The sequence below is a fragment of the Rhinolophus hipposideros genome (genome assembly GCF_964194185.1).
Source record: "Rhinolophus hipposideros genome assembly, chromosome: 5".
NCBI classification, from domain to species: domain Eukaryota; kingdom Metazoa; phylum Chordata; class Mammalia; order Chiroptera; family Rhinolophidae; genus Rhinolophus; species Rhinolophus hipposideros.
In genome coordinates, this window is record NC_138051.1 from 49,004,341 (window position 1) to 49,025,427 (window position 21,087).

Sequence of the window (21,087 nt, forward strand, 5' to 3'; positions counted from 1 at the left end):
GTATAAGCCTTTAAAAAAAACATACAAAAAGAAGAAAAAGGAAAAGGTCCATAAGTAAGATAGTCCATTTTGAAAAGGATTCATTTTTCCTTTGAATTCATATGAAATAAAGCCACCATTATCATCTCAGACTGATAAATTTCCTGCTAATTTGGCAGTATATTTTATCCAGGTTCAAGTCAACTAATCAGCTGGACTTTTCCTGCTCAGGTCACTGTATGAAAAGGGTAGCTGTTTTTCCTATCTCTCCAGTAAAGCACATAACTAAAGATCTCATACCTCTCCTGCCCTGCCGTGTCCCATAACTGCAAGTGGATTCTCTGGCCTCTACCAATGGCTCCATCTGGCCCATTAGCTCTGTACACCTAAAATAACAAAAAAAAAAAAAAAAAGAAAAAGAGAACTTCTGAGGCTGGTGAGCTCTTTTCACTTTACTATTCAGTACAACTCCCCTAAGCATCTAAACCTCTAAATAAAATTCCATTTAGAATACAACCTTGTTTGTATTTTATTCCAAATAATTGCCTTTGGAAATATAATAATTTGCATTAAAATATATATGTATATACACGTTTATATTTTTAAAGATATTATGAAATATATAAATAATATATAATTGACATAAAAATAATAATCAGCTCACCTTTCCTCAAAGTTCCCTAAGTTCATTCATTTCAAGAAATATTACCTTTCTATGACTTCCCCATCCCATCTTTAAAAAGTACTCTTGAAACAATTTTATAGGAAGAACTTCTGTAACTCTCTTTTCCCCATAAAAGCAATGAAAACACTGGCAAAAATTGTCAAAATCAACTTTTTGAGAACTCTGAATATCAGTAAAAATAGTAAGTTTTGTGCTGTTTCAACTTGTCTTATTCTCATCCCCCTTTCCCCACCTCCAGAGTGGTCTTGAAAACCAGCAGATATATATGATAGCTGTGAAAACCATGAGAGTAGCACCCACTTTAGGCAGTGGAGGCAAAACAGGTTTGGAGCTCCTCCAAAAATCTCATTCCCAGAGAACTGCAAGCTGCCTATAAAGCTCCATTCCCGGGCCTTGTCTCTATTTAACCGGATTCAGAGCTTGTTCTAGGAGAACAACCCTATCCTCAGGGCATTGCTGAAAATAATCAAGAGGAGGTATTTAACATCACAGCTATCAAAGACAGCAATACCATTTGGAGTTAACAGAAGTCTAACCAAAAAACTTAAAAAAGGAAAAATAGGAAACAAGATGTCCGTGGTGAGATTTGAAAAGCTCCAAAATATTTCTTGGAAACTACTAGACCATGCTCATGTATAGAGCTGGACATATGCCCAGGAAGGACCTGGAAAGGCCCTAATCTCTCACTTCTGACTGACCTTGAGGTTCTTCTCAAGTATGAAGTGAAGGCTAAGGCAGAGTTGTAAACTGCCTACATTAGGCATTAAGCACATGTCCCAAAACAGACACACACACACACATACACACACTCCCTCAGAAAAAGCTGAGAGACTTTCTGGTTCAAGGAATTTAAGAAACTCTCTGTCCATTCATTAAATGGCCACTAAGTTAACTAAGCAGAGACTTTAGTAGCTGTACATAACAAAGAATACAAATTTTACAGAATTAACCCAGGAATGTCATTAAACAAACAGACAGCAACAATAACAACAAAATAAACAGCAAAAATGAGAAACTCTCAGAGAGGGGAGGAATCTGATTTCCAGAGTTGCCACATACATTATTTTACATGTATAGTTTTCTTTTTCTTTTTTTTTTTTTTGAATTTTGATTGAAATTTCATTAAGTCTATGGAGAAAAATTAGGGAAAAATTAACATCTTAACATTTTGTTCTTTTAGTTTTCCAATTCATAAAAGTGTCATATTGTTTCATTTATTTAGGTCTTCTTTAATGTCCATCAGCATACATGTATAGTTTTCAAAAACACAAAGAAAGAGGAAAGTAGGGCCCATACACAGGGAGAAAATCAACCAATATCAACCATTCCTGAGGAAGCCTAGATATTGAACTTACTAGAGAAAGACTCAAAATCAGCAATTATAAATATGTTCAAAGAACTAAAGGAAATCATGTCTAAAGAATGAAAGGAAAGTATGAGAATAATCCCTTACTGAACAGAGACTGTTAAAACAGAACTACATATTATAAAAAGAAGTAAACAGAAATTCTGGAATTGTGAAGTACAATAACTGAAGTATAATATTCCCTGGAAGGGCTCAAGAGCAGACTTGAACTGGCAGAAGAAATAATCACTGAATTTGAAGACAGGTCAATTGAGATTATCTAGTCTAAGGTGCAGAAGGAAAAAAGGCCTACAAAACTTCATCAAACATACCAACATATGCATACTGAAAATCTTATAAAAAGAGAAGCAATAAAAAGAGGCAAAAAAATATTTGAAGAAAAAATAGCCAAAAACCTCCCAAATTTGATGAAAAACATTCATCTGCACATTCAAAAATGCAGCAAACTCCAAAAAAAAAAAAAAAAAAAAAAGAACTCATAAAGGCTGACTAGACACATCATCAAACTGTCAAAATCCAAAGACAAAAAGAGGCTCTTAAAAGCAGCAAGTGAAAAGTGATTCCTCACATACAAGGAATCCCAATGAGACAAAAAGCTGATTTATTATCAAAAACACTGGAGGCCAAAAAGCAGTACTATAACATCATCAAAGTGCTGAAAGAAAAAAAGACTATCAACCAAGATTTCTAAATCCAACAAAACTATCCTTTAAAATTGAAAGAGGAATCAAGGCATCCCCAGAGAAACAAAAATAACATTCACTGCTAGCAGCCCTGTACTACAAGAAATAATAAGAACAGTACTTCAGGCTGAGATGAAAGGCACTGGGCAACAGTTCAAATCCACCCAAAGAAGTAAAGAGCATCAATAAAGGCAACTACATAGGTAAATATAAAAGACAGGATAAATGTATTTTTGTAACTTTTTCCCCATCTGATTAAAATACAACAGCATAAAATAATAACTAGAAATCTGTGTTGATAGGCACACAGCACATAAAGATGTGATTTGCATGACGATAACAGTGCAAAGGAGGGAGTAGGAAATGGAGCCATATAAGAGTCTTCCCACACTCTGGATCTTCGCTCGACTGCAGTGTTTCCCTTTTTTTCGCTTTCTCTGCTTCTTTTCAGTCTTTCTCGCTCTTCTGCTCTGCGATGTGACGAGGCCGAATCCTCTCCCCACCCAGTCATCACCTTTCTTCATATATCCGCGCTGTTCCATTTCTCTCCTTCGGCCACCACTGCTGCACAGCTGGTGTGGATGCCGCGCTTTCCCCCCCACGTCGTCCCTGCAGCTTCTGGCCCAGGCCGCCTTGGGTATTTCTGCTCAAGGTAACCACATCCCTCTTTTAAAATTCCGCCGAAAAAGAGAAGACGCTTTACCCGACTCTTTGGGCCGTTATCTCACGGGGAACTTTCTGACCATATACAACTACCCAGAGGGCCTAGGACAAGTGCTGTACAGAGAACAGTTCGACTTCTACGCTGAGCCACCTTGGGAACCTAGCTGATGATAGGGGGGTTCCATCTCCTAACTTGTCTATTTTGTTGCATAGTCTAAGGACCCAGACATAAGGCTTGAGGGCCCTTCTCTTGTTTTTCCTGGTTTATGACTTTCGGCTTTGTGGAATATGGCTGAGATGAAAGGATTTATTGACGATGCAAATTACTTCATTGGCCTGTTGGATGAAGGCACAAACCTTGGAAATGTTATCGATCACTATATTTATGAACATACCCTGACAGGGAAAAATGCATTTTTTGTGGGAGATCTTGGAAAGATTGTGAAGAAACACAGTCAATGGCAGAACGTAGTGGCTCAGATAAAGCCATTCAACACGGTAAAATGCAACTCCACTCCGGCTGTACTTGAGATTTTGGCAGCTCTTGGAACTGCATTTGCTTGTTCCAGTAAAACTGAAATGGATTTAGTGCAAGAATTGGGTGTATCTCCAGAAAACATCACTTACATAAGTCCTTGCAAGCAAGTGTCTCAGAAAGTATGCAGCAAAATTTGGAGTCACATGATGACATGTGATAGTGAAGTATAACTGAAGAAAATTGCACGTAATCATCCAAATGCAAAAGTCTTATTACATATTGCAACAGAAGATAAGATTGGAGGCGAAGAGGGTAACATAAAGTTTGGCACTACCCTGAAGAACTGTAGGCATGTTTTGGAATGTACAAAGGAACTTGATGTCCAAATTATTGGAGTTAAATTTCGTATTTCAAGTACTTGCAAAGAATCTCAAGTATATGTACATGCTCTGTCTGATGCTCAATGTATGTTTGACATGGCTGAAGAATTTGGCTTCACAATGAACGTGTTAGACGTTGGTGGAGGTTTCACAGGAACTGAGTTTCAATTGGAAGAGGTTAATCACATTATCAGCCCTTTGTTGGATGTCTACTTTCCTGAAGGATCTGGCATTAAGATAATTTCAGAACCTGGAAATTATTACGTGTCTTCTGCATTTACACTTGCAGTTAATATCATTGCAAAGAAAGTTGTTGAAAATGGTAAATTTTCCTCTGGGAAAAAAACCAGAAGTGATGAACCAGTCTTTGTGTATTATATGAATGACGGTGTTTAGGGTTCTTTTGCAAGTAAACTGTCTGAGGACTTAAATGCCATTCCAGAGGTTCACAAGAAATACAAGGAAGATGAGCCTCTGTTTACAAGCAGCCTTTGGGGTCCATCCTGTGATGAGCTTGATCAAATTGTGGAAAATTGTCTTCTTCCTGAGCTGAATATGGGAGATTGGCTTATCATGAACCATCTGCTTTTAATGATTTTCAGAGGCCAGCTATTTACTACATGATGTCATTCAACGATTGGTATGAGATGCAAGATGCTGGAATTACTTCAGACACAATGATGAAGAACCTCTTCTTTGTGCCTTCTTGCATTCAGCTGAGCCAAGGAGAAAGCTTTTCCACTGAAGCTTAAGCAGGCATTAACACTTCTTTAGATCTGAAGTTGCAGGTTAAGCTGTCTGGTCTACATTCCAGTGTGGAAAAAATTCGAACAATCTTATTCTGTCAATTCTCTGAAACAAACTATTAGTAATAGCTATTTGGGACCAGACAAAATCAGCTTTCATCTATAATTCATTGGGGGTTAATTGGGAGATTTAGATAATGTATCCAGATTTAAACTTAATAGGTTGTCCCGCCCCTTAAGCGGTTAAAATAAAATATGCAACAAAATGGATGACTTAGTGGAGATGGAAGCCCATTAATTGGGTTCCCCATTAAATCGTTTACATACAAGTACACAGTTTTTATACTAAGGATTCATGTTTAAAAGTCTTGTAAAGTTAATGTCTTTCACCCAGATATATCAAATGTCAGTGGGAGACCAGTGTGACTTCATTAGATACTTTTAGTGTATTTAGAATGTGTAAATTTGTGCTTTGAACTATAGTTTAATAAACGTAAAATTGCATCATAGTATTTGTTGTGTTTGATCTAATGTAACCCTTGTACGATTGCAATAAAATTTTGTATAGATTTTACTGTTTTTTCTGGTTAAAACTGGGAAAGGGGCTAGCTAACAAAGGTAGTTTTGAAATAGATGTGTATATGGACTGTTTTGAAAGTTATTTTCCTTTATAGCCCATTTAAGTTTAGTTGGCTCAATACATTTTTCAGTTACTTAATTAGTAATTTAAATAAAATGTTTGGTAAATCATTGTGATGTTCCGATGCATCATGGAGAGTTGATGTGCAGTACGCATGATGTTTAACAATTTTAACACCAAAACTGTTAATCCTGCATAAACCAATTGTAATGATAGGTGTTTCTGTATAGATAAAAATGCATAGAGTACCTTAGTAAATCTTTGAATCACAAATCTTTCAGCTGAAATGGAAGATTTTGTTAAATACTTTGAATAAGCCTGGAGGGAGGGAAATAAAATTGCAGAAAACTGTAGTTCACTAAAACTTACAGAAGGGCTACATCTATATCCAGAAACCTGATGCTCTTTTGCACAGAATATTTAAATTCAGAGTTGTGAGGGAGGGGTGGGGGTGAAACACACCTATTTTCAACTATACAATTGCAATGATTTCAAACTTTAGGGGTTTGTTTTGTTATTTAGCTGCTTGCTTAGTTACTTATTATTTCCCATTTGTTGAGCTTAGTAACTACTTTTTAATTTTTTTCATACTGAAATTTTATGGTGATTGTGGGAAAAGGGAATTAGTGTCACTAACCTGACAGTTGTTGCCAGGAATTTGCATTATTCACTGCTAGTATATTAGTAATCCTAGATCTCAGAATCACAATAGTAATAAAATAAATAAAAGGGGTCATTTTTTCCTAACTTCCTCTATGTTCAGATGTTGAATTTCTGTCTCCCAAGAGGAAACGTGACTTCACTTTGGTGCCAATGGACAGAAAATTCTACCTGTGCTACATAGGGGAAGTTTGGAATGCACTTAATAGCTGGTTTTTACACCTTGATTTCAAAGTGGGAAGAAATTGATCATGAATCTCAATAAATTTCAATCTCTTAAACCAGTAGGTGCTTAATATTTTTTGATTTGATTAATGCCCATTGGAATTTTATGGGATCTACTGATAAAAAAATATTTATAGGACCCCAATCCATTGTCATCTTATACCTTGGACTTTCCCAAGGTATATAATAGGGGTTTTATGCAAAATTCCAAGCTACCATGTAATTTTTTTAACTGTAATGTGGAAGGATTGTTCCCAACCTTCTTTGCATGTTGTGCTTTGTGGTCCAGAAATGCCGGATCTTTTAAAAGATGGTACAATTTTGAGTCCTTGGCTTGACTATATGATTTTGAGCTTCATGGCATGTCAGTTTTGCCATATTCAAGGAGAGCTGTTCTATGTATAACAGCTCAGAATTATGAAATCACATGTAAATGATATGGTAACTTTAAGAAATGTCTGTATTGTATTTGAAGACTGGCATAAATCTGATGTTTGAACTTACGTATTTCAAATTGGTATGCGAAAAAAGTACTGAATTAATGTAACAATCTTTTTAATTTACAGTATTGTAATCTCGGTTCAGAATTTAACAGAAAATATAAAACCTAAATGATTTCTATATAGTAAATTGAACTGTAAAGGTAACTTGTGTGATTCTGAATACACAGATAAAATGTTATAAAAAAGAGTTGAGTTTTGTACGCTACTAAAATTAAGTTAGTATTAATCCAAACTGGACTGTTTGGATTTAATTAAGATGTTTGGATTTAATTAAGATAAAATTAAGATGATAATTGTAATCCCCAGGGGAACTATTCAGAAAATAGCTCAAAAATATATAGTGAAAAATAACAAGGGAATTAAAATGGTATACTGGAAAATATTTATATAACAAAAAATAAAGCAGTCATGGAGAAATAGAGAAACAAAAAAGATAACACATAGAAAACAAGTAGCAAAATGAGAAACATAAATCCTACTTTATCAGTAATTATATTAAATGAAAATAGATTAAAGACTCCAAATGAAAGAAAGAAACTGGCAGCATGGATTAAAAAATATGATCCAACTATATACTGTCTATATGAGACACACTTCAGATTCAAAGACACAAAGAGGTTATAAGTAAAACGATGGAAAAAATATATACCATGCAAACAGTAATCAAAAGACAGCTGGATTGGCTATGCTAATAGGAAACAAAATAGACTTTAAAACAAAACTTGTTATTAGAGACAAAGAAATATATTTTATAATAATAAAAGAGTCAATCTACTAAGAATAAAAGGATAAATAAACAATTCAATAATAATATTTAGAGACTTTAATACTTAACATTCAATAATGGACAGAACAGGTAAGCAGATGAACAAGGAAATGGAAGACTTCCACAACACTGTAAATCAACTGGACATAACATACATCTACAGAACACTTCACTCCAAAACTGCATAATACACATGCTTCTCAGATACACATGAAACATTCTCAAGGATATACCATATGTTGGCTCAGAAAACAAGCCTCAGTAAACTTAAATGAGTCTAATCATACAAAGTATACTCTCCAACCACAGTAAGGTAAAATTATAAATCATTAACAAAAACAAATTTGGAAAATTCACAAATATGTGGAAATTAAACAACACAGTCTTAGGTGACCAATGAGTCAAAGAAGAAACGTAAGGGAAACTAGAAAATACTTTCAGATAAATGAAAATAGAAGCACAACATAAGAAAAAAATATCCAATGAAGCTAACACAGCGTTCAAAGGAAGATTTATAGCAGGAAACACCTATATTAAAAATTAAGAAAGAGCTCAAATCAACAACGTAACTGTCAACCTTAAGAAACTAGAAAAATAAGAGTAAACTGAAATCAAAGCAAGCAAAAGAAAAAAATAAAGATTAGAGTGAAAATGAATGATCTTTTCTTTGAAAGCATCAACAAAATTAACAAACCTTTAATTAGACTGACCAAGGATAAAAACAGAGGACTCAATTCCTAAAATGAGAAGTGAAAAAAAAGACATTACCAACTTTACATATATAAAAAGATTATAAAGGAATACTATAAACAACTGTATGCCAAAAAATTAGAAAACCTAGAAGAAATGGAAAAATTCCTAGACACAAACAACTGAAACTATAGAAGTAGAAAATCTAAATAGACATATAACAAATAAAGAGACTGAATTAGTAATCAAAAAACTTCCCACAAAGGAAAGGTCAGGCCCAAATGTCTTCATTGGGGAATTCAACCAAATGTTTAGAGAAGAATTAATACCAATCCTTCCCAAACTCTTCCAAAATCTAGAAAAGGAGGAAAACACTTCTCAACCCATTTTATGAGGCCTATATTATCCTGATACAAAAACCAAAAATATCATGAAAAAGAAAAAAAGAACAGATAAATATCCATTCTGAATACAGACACCAAAATACTAGCAAACAGAATCCAGCAAAATATAAAAAGGATTATATACCAAAGACCAAGTGAAATTTATCACAGGAACAGCAAGGTTGGTTCAACACAAAAAAAAATCAATCAATATAACACACTATAGTAAAACCCCATGACCATCTCAATAGATGCAGGAAAAGGACTAAAGGACTAAAGGACTAAAACCCCATGACCATCTCAATAGATGCAGGAAAAGCATTTGAAAAAATCTAGCACTTTTCATGATCAAAATACACAACAAATAAGAATAGAAGGGAACATCCTCAACCTGAAAAACAGCAGCTATGAAAAACACATAGCTACAGACAATAATTTAGTGGTTACCAGAGGGTAAGGGGGTGGGGGGTGGGTGATGAGGGTAAAGGGGATCAAATATATGGTGATGGAAGGAGAACTGACTCTGGGTGGTGAACACACAATGGGATTTATAGACGATGTAATACAGAATTGTACACCTGAAATCTATGTAAATTTACTAACAATTGTCACCCCAATAAAATTAATTAAAAAAAAAAAAAGAAAAACACACAGCTAATATTATATCTAATGGTGAATGTCTGAATGCTTTCTCCCTAAGATCAAAATGAGACAAGGATGTCCTCCCTTATCACTTCTCTTCAACATTTTACTGGAGGTTCTCTCCGGGGCAATTAGGCAAGGAAAAGAAATAAAACATATCCAAATTGGAAAGAAAGAAGTAAAACAGAAGATGACATGATCTTGTATATAAATAATTCTAAGGAACAAATACACACACACACACACACACACACACAGAATTAGAACTAATAAACAAATTCAGCAAAGTTCCAGTACACAGAATTTACAAAATAAATTGTATTTCTATACACTGGCAATGAACAATTCAAAAATGAAATTAAGGAAAAAATTCAATTTATAATAGCATTAAATATATTTAAGAATAAATTTAGCAAAATAAATGTAAAACTTATACTTTAAAAGCTATAAAACATTGTTGAATTAAATTAGAGCTACATAAATAGAAAAATATCCCATGTTCATGGACCAGAAGACTTAATATTGTTAAAAAACTAATAATCTCCAAATTGATCTACAGATTCAATGCAATCCCTATCAGAATATCAGGTGGCTTCTTAATAGAAATTGACAAGCTGACCCTAAAGTTAATGTGGAATTGTAAGGAATCCAAAACAATCTTGAAAAAGAAGGACAAAGTGGGAGGACTCATACTTCCCAATTTCAGAACTTACTACAAAGCTACAGTAATCAAGATAATATAGTACTGGCATAAAAATCGGTATATAGAAGAATGGGACAGAGTTGAGAGTCCAAAATTAAACCCTACATTTTATGGTCAACTGATTTTCAACAAGAGTGCCAAGACCATTCAATGGGGGAAAATTTGTCTTCTTAACAAATGTGCAGAGACAACAGGATAGCCATATGCAAAAGAATGAAATTGGACCCCTATTTATATCAGACACAAACATTAGCTGACGTGGATCATAGACCTAAATATAAGAGCTAAAACTATTTTCATATCATATATCTAATAAAAACATTTATACAGAATATACAAAGAACTCTTAAAATTTAACAAAAAGACAAACAATTTCAAAATAGACATAAGACCTGAATAGACATTTCTCCAAAGACATTTCTCCAAGTGGCCAATAAACATATGAAAAAATAAGTGTTCAATAACATTCATCATTAGGGAAATTCAAGTCAAATCTACAGTGAGGTATCATTTCACACCCACTAGAATAGCTATAATCAAATAGACAATAACAAAAACCAGTGAGGATATGGAGAAATTGGAATGCTCATACATTGCTGGAAATGTAAAACGGTGGAGCATCTTTGAAAAAATTAGGAATTTCCTCTAAGTTAAACAGAGAGTTATATTGCCAATCAATTCCACTCTTAGTCATATACCCAAAAGATTTGAAAACATAAGTCCATACCAAAAAATGTGTATAAATGTTAAAAGAAGCATTATGCATAATAGCTAAAAAGTCAGACCACCTAAATATACATCAATGGATACAAACAAAATATGGTATATCAATACAGTGAAATATTTAGTTATAAAATGGAATGAAGTTCTGATACATTCTAGAACATGGACAAACCTTGAAAACATTATGTGAAGTAAAAGAAGCCAGACACAAAAGGCCACATATTATATGATTCCATTTATATGATATGTCCAGAATACGCAAATCCATAGAGAGTAGATTAGTGACTGGGGGGGAGGAAATGAGGAATGACTACTAAAGTATATCAGGTTTCTTTTTGGGGTGATAAAATGTTCTAAAATTAAACATGATGATGGCTATACAACTGTAAATATACTAAAAACCACTGAATTGTACACATTAAATGGGTGAATGTTATGATATGTGAATTATATCTCAATAAAGCCACATATATACATATATCCCATATATATTGATTTTACCAATTAATTATATATCAATACTGGAAATTTCATGAAGATCCTGTTCTTACTCAGTGGGTCTGAGTCTCTGTAAGACTAACAGTGGAAGCAAAGTCTTAGAGTGGGTAGCGGGGAATGAATGCTTCTGTTCTGAAAGCCAGAGACCCTGTTTCTTTCCCAGGTAGAACATGTTCCACAGTAGGGGCTTTCTCATCAATCTCCTAACCACTTGTTGACCTGCTTCACGGTAACAGTCAATTTTTTAGTAAGAAATGTAGTTCATGGAAAGGGCCATCTTCACTCCTCAGCAACTCTGACACAGGGACCTCCTGGCTTCTACTCTACCACCAGAAAAACTTTCAGTCTTGTAGTCCTTTAAAAACAAAAACAAAAGAGCCTCTTCCCTCATCATTCTGCAGGACCTCTGTTCCCTTGATTACTTCCCAGATCAACATGCCCTTCCGGCATTCCCATTCCTACTCCAACCTCACCCTCCTGGTAACAGTGATGGGTTCCACTATGTGAGATTGTTGAGGCCTAGTTAAGGGAAAAGCCACTAAGAATGATAATCAAAAGTGGAAGAAATAGCCCACAAAACAGTGGTATGAGGGGCAGCGTGGTTTGTAGGCTTTATAACAAAGGTAGACAAAGAACTGTGGAGTTCAGAGGGAAGTTCCAAGTCAGAAAGTTATCAAAGGAAAATTTAAAAGAATCTTCATTTTCACTTTGTCTGCTTGGTTTTATATGATGTGTCCCTCAGGACAGCCTTTTAAATCACATTGTCCAGACAGAATGTACTACACTTTCTTTTCATATGTACCCTTTAATTTTAGATTCCAACCTTTGTCCTCCTAAGTCCTACAAAATAAACTAAACAGACAGGCAAACATGGACTCAGAGATTACATTTTTATACAGAAAGATATAGAACTTACCACTCTCTTTTCCCTGAAATCAATGCCCACTGTTGTGATAAATTTGGAGTTAAATTTACCATCTGTGTACTGGTAAAGTACACTGGTCTTCCCCACTCCAGAGTCTCCCAAGGCTAAAAACTTAATGAGGTAATCATAGTCTCCATCAGACATAATGAAGAACTCAGTGTTGTACCTGCAAAAGACAAACAAATGCATAGTCACTAAAATTTCATTAGAAAACATTAGAATCCTCTATGCATAAAGTGACATCCTTTAATACCCAGTTCAACAAGGACTTCTACGTAACACCTATATGCCTAAGCGTTCTGTGAGGAAAGGATTAGATATGATTCACTGACTCCAAGGACCTAATAATTTGCTAGAAGAGATGCTACTGAAGTAGTAAATAAATAACAGTTTATTTTCAACTGGATGTGCATGTCACAGCACCTTTTAGAGAAAAAGTCCACGTGAGAATGATGATCAAGAAGATAATGGTCACTAAGTCCTATATGCAAGATCATATCGTAGAATAAAAATTAAGAAAAGAAAGGAAGAAGAAGAACATTACAGAAATAATAATTCTTAGAGCACAAGTGGTTCCAATTCCCCCTTCTTTTCCAAAGTCTTCTAGTGCTTGATCCTTGGCTTTTCTCTCTTTTTACTTGGACATCTAGGCAGTTTCACTTATCCTACTCATTTTCACATATCATTACAGTCCCTTCAAAGACAATGCTAAATTCACAAGTAAAATTTGGCTTGTCGTTTCTATAAATATTATTATTACTATAAGTTACATATTAAATCAGACTTTCCGGGACTATCACTGCTACTTGGGAATCTAGCTCCAGATTTGAACAGTCACTGCTCGGAGCCCATAGTTCCACAACCAAGGGCTCATTCACTTATGCTTGCTTTGGTATTCTAACAAGAAATGCTACCAGTTCAGCCCTTCAATGTTGACTGAAACAAAAGTCCACCTTACAGAAGAAAATTTCTTGTTTTTACCAGCAAGACGGAACCATGCTTATTCTTTTATCCTGTGCCATCAGCACTTTCCGTGATTTATTTTTATCCTCTAAATAGATTCCAATCATTCAAACTATCAGTCTAACTAAAAATGCAGTCTGTCTCCAGGAAAGGCTTACATCTTTCTATCCTCCCATTTCTAATACCAACAAACCCTCCTGGAAATTAGAAAAATAATCAGCTGTCCCACTACCACCGGCAACAACTCTACCTGCCCAATCAAACATCCACATTCAGCCATCCACATGTCAAAGTACTTACTTTAGATGCTGCTGATTTTCCTCTCATTGTCTCCTTTTCACCCAGCCCCATATCCAGAAACTTAATCACAATTCTCAATGCTTCCTATAGGATTATTTCTATAGCTCCATAAAACTAAAATTGTTCGGGCAAGGATGCTTCTTGCTTTTCAAGGTTGCCTCCCCAACTCCATCCTCAATTTGGTAGCTCACCTTATGCTCAAAAGTCCTGAATGCTGAGCCCCAAGGGCCGCTGCAATGTACTTCCTCGGAGTGTCTTAGTGCAGATCTGTGATCTCACATTCAGATATGGCTGCTCAGTTGATAAGGGCAGAGCCTCTACAAACATTCATATTCTATTTGCACACTATAAAGAGTGACACTTTACAGAAGATGGCTTTCTTGTGTTATAGCTTCTGTATTAACAGGTGTGGGTTGCCAGTGTTAATTAATGGTATATAATAGAATTCTTCTCCAGAAGATGACCACTTAGGCAGAAATACGTATTCTAGTATCATATCACAGCATCTCTTGCCTCCAAATTATTCAGAAATAAGAGCTAAGAATTGTAAAGCAGGTCCGGATAATGTTTAATCATTTTGGGGGTTCCCCTCAAAATGAATGAGGAAGCAGAAAGCAACTCCAAATTCTGCAATGAGAATGATGCAAGAAGACACTGTGGCTACCTTGTTTTCTCTTTACTTTCAATTTGAAAAAAGTTGGTCATTTCTAATTATGTTTGCTTGTTTGTTTTTAATTATGTTTTTATATCATTTAAGGTAAAGGAGAAAATGCTGTCACCAATGGCATCACTATTCTAGAATTCTCCAAACCCACTTGAATGGAATTCGAAGACAGATGAAACTATCTCTGCTGCACTGAAATTAGTGTGTTCAGTTATCAGGAGAGAAGACTCGCACATGTAAGTCTACAAATGATCTTCATGGGTTTTGTTTCCTATTCATGTTGCTAGTAATACATAACAGTTCGTTCCCAAACCAAGCATCATAAAGGAAGTGTTAATCCAAATACCACAACTGAAGGTATAGACACTACCATCAATATTAATCATAGTTTGCACTCTTCAAACTATACCTTTAAACAATTACCTGTCTTGTTATCCGAAAATAAATGCTCAGACCTTTAATTCTCTGGGTTCAGTTTTTTAAAGAATGAAACAGAATCCAGAGAGGTTAACTCATTGGCATAGTCTAGGACACAGGTCCCCTAACTCCCAGTCCAATGTCTATTCTACCCCAAGTTTTGTGTCCATTACTCAAGATTTTACAAATGCATGTGGGGCTTAAAAGTGACTAGGTGTGATAGCATAGAAGGTGGCCTAACTGGAGACTCATGAACTCTGAAGTCAAGCAGAGCTGGGTTGAATCCCTTGTCTCCCACATAGCTGGGAGTCAAGGAGAGCTGGGTTGAATCCCATGTCTCCCACATAACTACTCAGATGTCTTTGAGCTGTGGATTTTCATGTTTCCGTTCCATAAAAAAGAAGATAATATATACTAACTCACACCATTGTTCTAAGGACTGAATGGGATACTCTTTTCTTTTTATTTATTTTATTTTTTTATTAATTAAAGTTTATTGGCGTTACAATTGTTAGTAAAGTTACATAGGTTTCTAGTGTACAATTCTGTAATACATCATCTATATATCACATGAGATACTCTTTATGGAGAGCCCAGCTCAATGCTTTGCATATGCTTTGCAAATGTTAACTCATTTACCTTCTCCCCATTCTGGATCGATCAGATTGGCTCTGAAAACCTAGAACAATTTCTAAAATTGTGACTGGATAGTTCAAAACATATACTTCTGGTACAAAAGATTGCTCACTAGCTCAGAGTAGCTTGCTGAGTCAACAAAGATCACTTTCAAACTAATTCTGATTTTTTGGGGCTGATTCAAACCATTTCAATTCATTTAAAATAGATATCAGTTTCAAAAGTTATGACCAGTTTAAAAACAGACTCAAATGTATATGAAATATTTCACTCTAACCAGCTCATACTTGTTTTTTTAAAAATCTAGATGATTCATACTAGTTCAGAGTGAAAAAGCTGAGTTTAAAAAGGTACTACCTACAAAACCATTCTGATTGATATAAAATCACTCTGGCTAAAACCAGACTACCTAAGCAAAATTATTTGGGTCTGGTTTAAATAGCTCAAATTGCTTCAGACTGGTTTCAGCTAGCTCTAATCAGCTCAACCTGGACACGGTGGCTCGGAGTGGCTCTCATAAAGTTTGAGTGGTTCAGAGCATTTTTTACTGAACCAACCTAGTGCTGACCGATTAAACCTATCTCCAGCTGGGTCACTGTCATGCGGGAGACCTTGCTCGCTGCGCCATTTATCGTGTGGGGCGGCCTGCGGGTCTCTGCCTCCACTCCCCACATAAGAACGCAGGACATGGTGAGGCCAAAAACGAACACCCACGGAGCCATAGACAGGGGAGTCATACTACTATAGTCTCACTGGAGGCTGGATTCACACTACCCGCAAACTGCCGTCCGCTCCTCTGCCTGCCAACCAACCTACACTCTCTGGATTCACCAGCGCAGCCATGGCAGTTATATCAGTGGTTAATTGGCTCACTGGCTACAACAAATGGTCAATTAGCCACAACTGATGGCCATCTACTACCCGAGCCAGCATCTTTCCATGTGAGGCCAAGAGCCTGGAAACTGCTCTCTGGGACTCTGTCCCCACAGTCATACTTGCTCTAACTTTATCAAACTGCTTCTAACTAGTTCAAGTCCTCTATAAAATGGTTTTTACTGGCTTACACCGGTAAAAACTGGTCCAAAACAGTCCAAATTGACTGATCATGTGTTCAAAGAGTTCAAGACTAGAAACGTAAAACGATCCTCAGAAGCACTAAAAGCAATGGTTTTGTGTTTTAAACTTGCGCTGAACCAACAAACTTAAATTTTTACTTGTAATGACCTCAGTTGTAGGCAGTCTGTACCCAGAAACTTATGTCCGCCACAGTATAGTTTCTTTCTACACTTAAATGTCTTATACATGCTAGGGTACAATGAACAGGCTGGGAGAAAGGAGAACTGGCAGAGGAGAATCCGATAAACCATAGAGAAACACAAGCTACCTTAGTTGAGAACTCACCTCCCGTTTTACCTCAGGGACTTGGCAGCAAAACACTAACGCATAATCCAACAATAAAATAGAAATTTCAGTTGGGGAAAACCTTTTGCAAATTTGGAGTGTGTAGAATTTGTCCTAAATTGGCCACAGTGACCAGACTGATTAACAGACACCAGAATTCTAAACAGTAAGGAAGCTATAAGGAAATAAAAGGATTCAGGGAGCAGGCAAGTCTTCAAAGTGACAGCAGAGATTTTTCAGGGGTTGGGCAGGGTATTGGTGGTGATAGTCTCTTTATCTGAACTTGCAGTTCAGTTAGGCAAAGACTGGAATTAATGGAATCATTGCATCTTTCAGCAGAAAATAATCCTAGTCCATAACAAACTGCAACCCTAAACGCATTCTTCGGTCTCATTTGTGGTTGTCTCCCCACTGCTCATCATCACTAAGATAACTTAATGTTGAGGTTCAACTGCTGGTAGGTCTTCGTATAGAACAATCTTCATAGAAAAAAAACAAATTGTTTTCGTTTCTTATTTTTGTTACTTGAGTTGTGAGTGGTGTTTTGAGGTCTATTCTCCAGAAAGAAAATACACCACTCCCCAAGTATGTTAATGACATAAATTAATTTTGTGTCAGCATTTTAGAGTAGAGAGGGAAACAGTGAAAACACACAGTGCAGAATTTGACATTTGGGGGCAGCCAAACAACATTTTGTGCACACCATTGCCAGCAAGTGCTCCAACCACTAATGCTTGGGAAGCCAGTCCGTCATCAAGACTTCCCCAGTGCATTACCCTCACTAAAAATGGGTCTAAGCCTAGGTCAGATGCCCTGGTGTCATGCACTTCACATGCATTAGTGTAACAGTCCTCATCATAGCCCAAGTGGCAGGTGGGACCCACCACACACATGTCCTCCTTCAGAAGGATCTCAGTGCCATTCTGTCACAGATGCCACAAGGAGGCCATGAGTACCTGGGTCTTGGACAGTCTACCTACATGTTAGCATGGGCTCAACTCCAACATATTATTGAAAAACAGAAAAAAGTGGAGGTGAAGAACATGGACTCTAGAACTAAATCACCTGGACGTGAATCCAATCGTGTGACTTTATAAATGTTAATCTCTTTTGCCTCGGGCTCCTCATCTGTAAAATGGAAATGAGGTCCCATTTTATTCATTCTAACATGCACATGCTTTCTTATTTTAACTGCTTTAATATCAGGTGGGTCTTACACTTCAGTCTTATAACCAGTGACATCTTGCAGTTGCTATTAAACCAGGTGGCACTGAAGACATAGTTGAGTGAAAACCTTTGATTAGCATCTTCTAACCAGATCAAGAATGCACCGCAACACATTTTAGATTTGCTGAAGCCCAACAGTAGACCTATCTCAGATGGCTTTTGTGAGGATTGAATTAGGTATGCATAGAAAGGATAAAACAGCGCCTGGCACACAGTAAATCCTATATAAGTATTAATTGCTATTCACATCATCATCTAGCAATCTACCTTCCAAAGATCAACATGTACACAACAGTCCTTTCTTTCCTAGAACCATAAGAAAGAACCGAGTCCTCAAACTAACATTTAATACGATGAAACATAAGGATCTGTGAAGAGCACTTGAACCCAAGGTAATTTCTATAAACCTGTACCTCCTTGAGGAAGTAGTATCTAAATGCCTCAAGGAAATGTCTCCCAAAAAATCAAGAATGCCCCAATTTGGGAGATGCAAATGACTTTGTTATTCAGCTCACTTTTGCCTCTCCTCCTTACACAAATATTTTTCAAAGTGCTCTCCACCCTCCCTCATCAGATTAACAACAGAAAGCAAGGAACACCCACTTCCTCAACATGTGCTATGTGGTGATAACTGCCTTGTGAGAGAAAGTCAATGATCTTTCTTATTTAAGAACATATTTTAATTAGTTTTTCAGAGAATAAGACTGAAGAGAGTGTTTTTAGTTACGAACCAAAAGGAAAGATCTCTCTCTCTCTCTCTCTCTCTCTCTCACACACACACACACACACACACACACACACCATAGTCCAAATTCCCCATGAAGCTCCTATTAAAGTCAATCATAGACTTTAAACTTAGGATCCCCTATCATTAGGCAGAGTCATTCTAAAACTCCTCCAGATATGCCGGCCATTTTTGAAAGCCAAATTTTCCCTCTATGGCCCATATTTAGTACAGAGTGAAATAAAAAAGGGGGAGGGATAATATTGACTGAACAACTACCATATGTCACAAAGGGTACCAGACATGTATGATTTTATTTTATCTGCTCATCATCCTTCAAGGGAACTTAATGTCTATACAAAATGTATAGACAGAGTGATGTTTTCTTAAGGTGATGGCAAGTAGGCTTGGGTTCAAATCCTGCCTCTTTCTGTGACCTGGTCCAAGTTCTTCAAACTAAGTAAGCCTCCACTCCTTCAACTATAAAACAGAGATAATGTTACTAACCTCACTGGGACATTTTAAGAATTAATCCAGAGAAAGCTTTTAGCACATTGTTTGGTTTGTGTTAAGTGTTCAATAATTGAAATTTGTCTTTAGCAATACTAGAAGCTTCATCAACTTCTGTTAGCAAGGAATGTAATTTTATAACCTATTCTTAATGTAACCAGTACCTGACCTTTAGAAAAATCATAGAAAGACATTCAATTTTGGTATAATCACTTATGGCGTCTCTGTTCATCACAAAAGCTACCTTAGCATTGCAATGTAATGATGAGTTCTATCTGTGTATTTTGGGGCAGTTTCAGAGGTGGAATGTTCATCAATTGAGTACTCTTATTTGCAGAAGAAGAGAAACCTGAGGCCCAGAGAAGGCAAGCAAATGGCCTGAAATCAACCAGCTGGTTAGATGTGGGCCTGAGTTAGATTCTACGCCTCCAAAATTCAAATCCTGTATTTTTTCCTAATGTGCCAAGGTTTTTGTTCTCTCTGTATCCCTTTCTTCAGGGCCAAGACCCTCAGTTATAGTTTCTTTGATTCAGAAATCAAATGTTTCCTGAAGATCTATTTTATAGTGTACCAAGATATGGTGCCAGCAGCAATGGTGATAAACTGCTTTATGACAAAGACGTGGACACAGAGATGTTGGGATGAAGGATCTGTATTTCTGCCCCTGCAGCCCCTCTATCACAAAGCCCTTCCTTCTGATGGGTTACCCCAAGAGAAGTCATAAACTGAAGGCTTCTCTGCCTTTTGTTGGTCATAGCAAATCCAAGAAAATACAAATCTCGATACTTGTACCATCTCCCATAAATCCCCTCCTTTTAAATCTTTCTTTCCTATGAAAGAAAGCAGAAAAATCATAATTTTTTTCATTTCCCTGTAGATTTGTTTGGTATTGAGCTTGTTATTTTTCTCTCAAATTTACTATTTCCTCTTGTGCCACCTGAAGTTTTCTTTAAAGATACTTCTGGCTCTCTCACTCAAGCCTTCATTCAACAAGTATTTATTGAATACCTATTCTGTGCTTGGTGCCAGAGAACAATGGGAGCCAATATTCAACATGGAAAATGCATTTTCTTCTTTCTTCCCTATTTTAGACCTTATACTTTTAGCCACATCCTAATCTAAGTTCTCCTGATGATTATACCCACTTCTTTGGGTTTTCAAAGAAGCCAATCTCTACGAACATTTTAATTTTCCCACATACACATAACACAACATGACATCCAAATTCACATCCCCAATGGCTTTTACTCTCCAGATGTGAGCACAAGTCACACTTTTGGCATTCACGTGAAGATGTGCAAGGAATAAAAATATGAAACTCAATACAGAATAAAGAGAAAGTTTTAAAAAGAGGAACATGAAGTATATTGTAAACAATTGTTTTTACTAGAAAACATTTTGAATTTGTTAGAATGGTTAATAAAATATTACCATAAACTATGTGTTTCTACATAGCTTATGCACTTCACTTGCTGTACCCCAAAGTGATTTCTATGTAGAAATAAAAACATGACATAACTATTACTTTTCGGATAACAGCACAGAACATCAACATTTTTTGAGAACTCCATTGCCACAGGTTCTTTCAGGCATTTTAAATGTCCCCATATCTAGGGATCCGGTGGAGGAAAATGTCCACATACCAATGACTGGCATAGAACTCTAAGATCTATCAGTGGTTTTTAACTTTCGTGTTAAAAAGCAGTAAGCTTTTCTTAGTTTTTAATGGTACCATTGTTGACCCATGCCTGGGGGTTAAGAGGACACACATGATAGAGACAGCAGAAAAGGGGAAGAGAAGTTACACAGAGTCAGGCAGAAGAGGTAGTTTATAATGTAGCAAGATATGAGTAGGGGCAAGTTGTGTTTACCAAGTAATCCCTGGCTATAGCTCTCTCAGGCCATTA

General features: G+C 36.2%; 1 protein-coding gene and 1 pseudogene across 5 annotated transcripts in view; one reads left to right on the forward strand and one right to left on the reverse strand.

Annotated features, from left to right (window-relative positions):
- Positions 1–21,087, reverse strand: part of RAB27A (RAB27A, member RAS oncogene family) — an 80,091-nt gene that overhangs the window by 17,468 nt on the left and 41,536 nt on the right. For all 4 annotated transcript variants that reach the window (XM_081048054.1, XM_081048055.1, XM_081048057.1 and 1 more), the window contains 2 exons: positions 12,330–12,504; positions 280–365 (listed from right to left, as the gene is read on the reverse strand). In XM_081048054.1, coding sequence (XP_080904180.1) covers positions 280–365; positions 12,330–12,504 — 261 coding nt within the window. The remainder of the gene's footprint in view (positions 1–279; positions 366–12,329; positions 12,505–21,087) is intronic.
- LOC308497745 (antizyme inhibitor 1-like) lies at positions 3,674–5,159 on the forward strand (annotated as a pseudogene). The gene has a single exon. The product of its transcript is annotated as an antizyme inhibitor 1-like (transcript).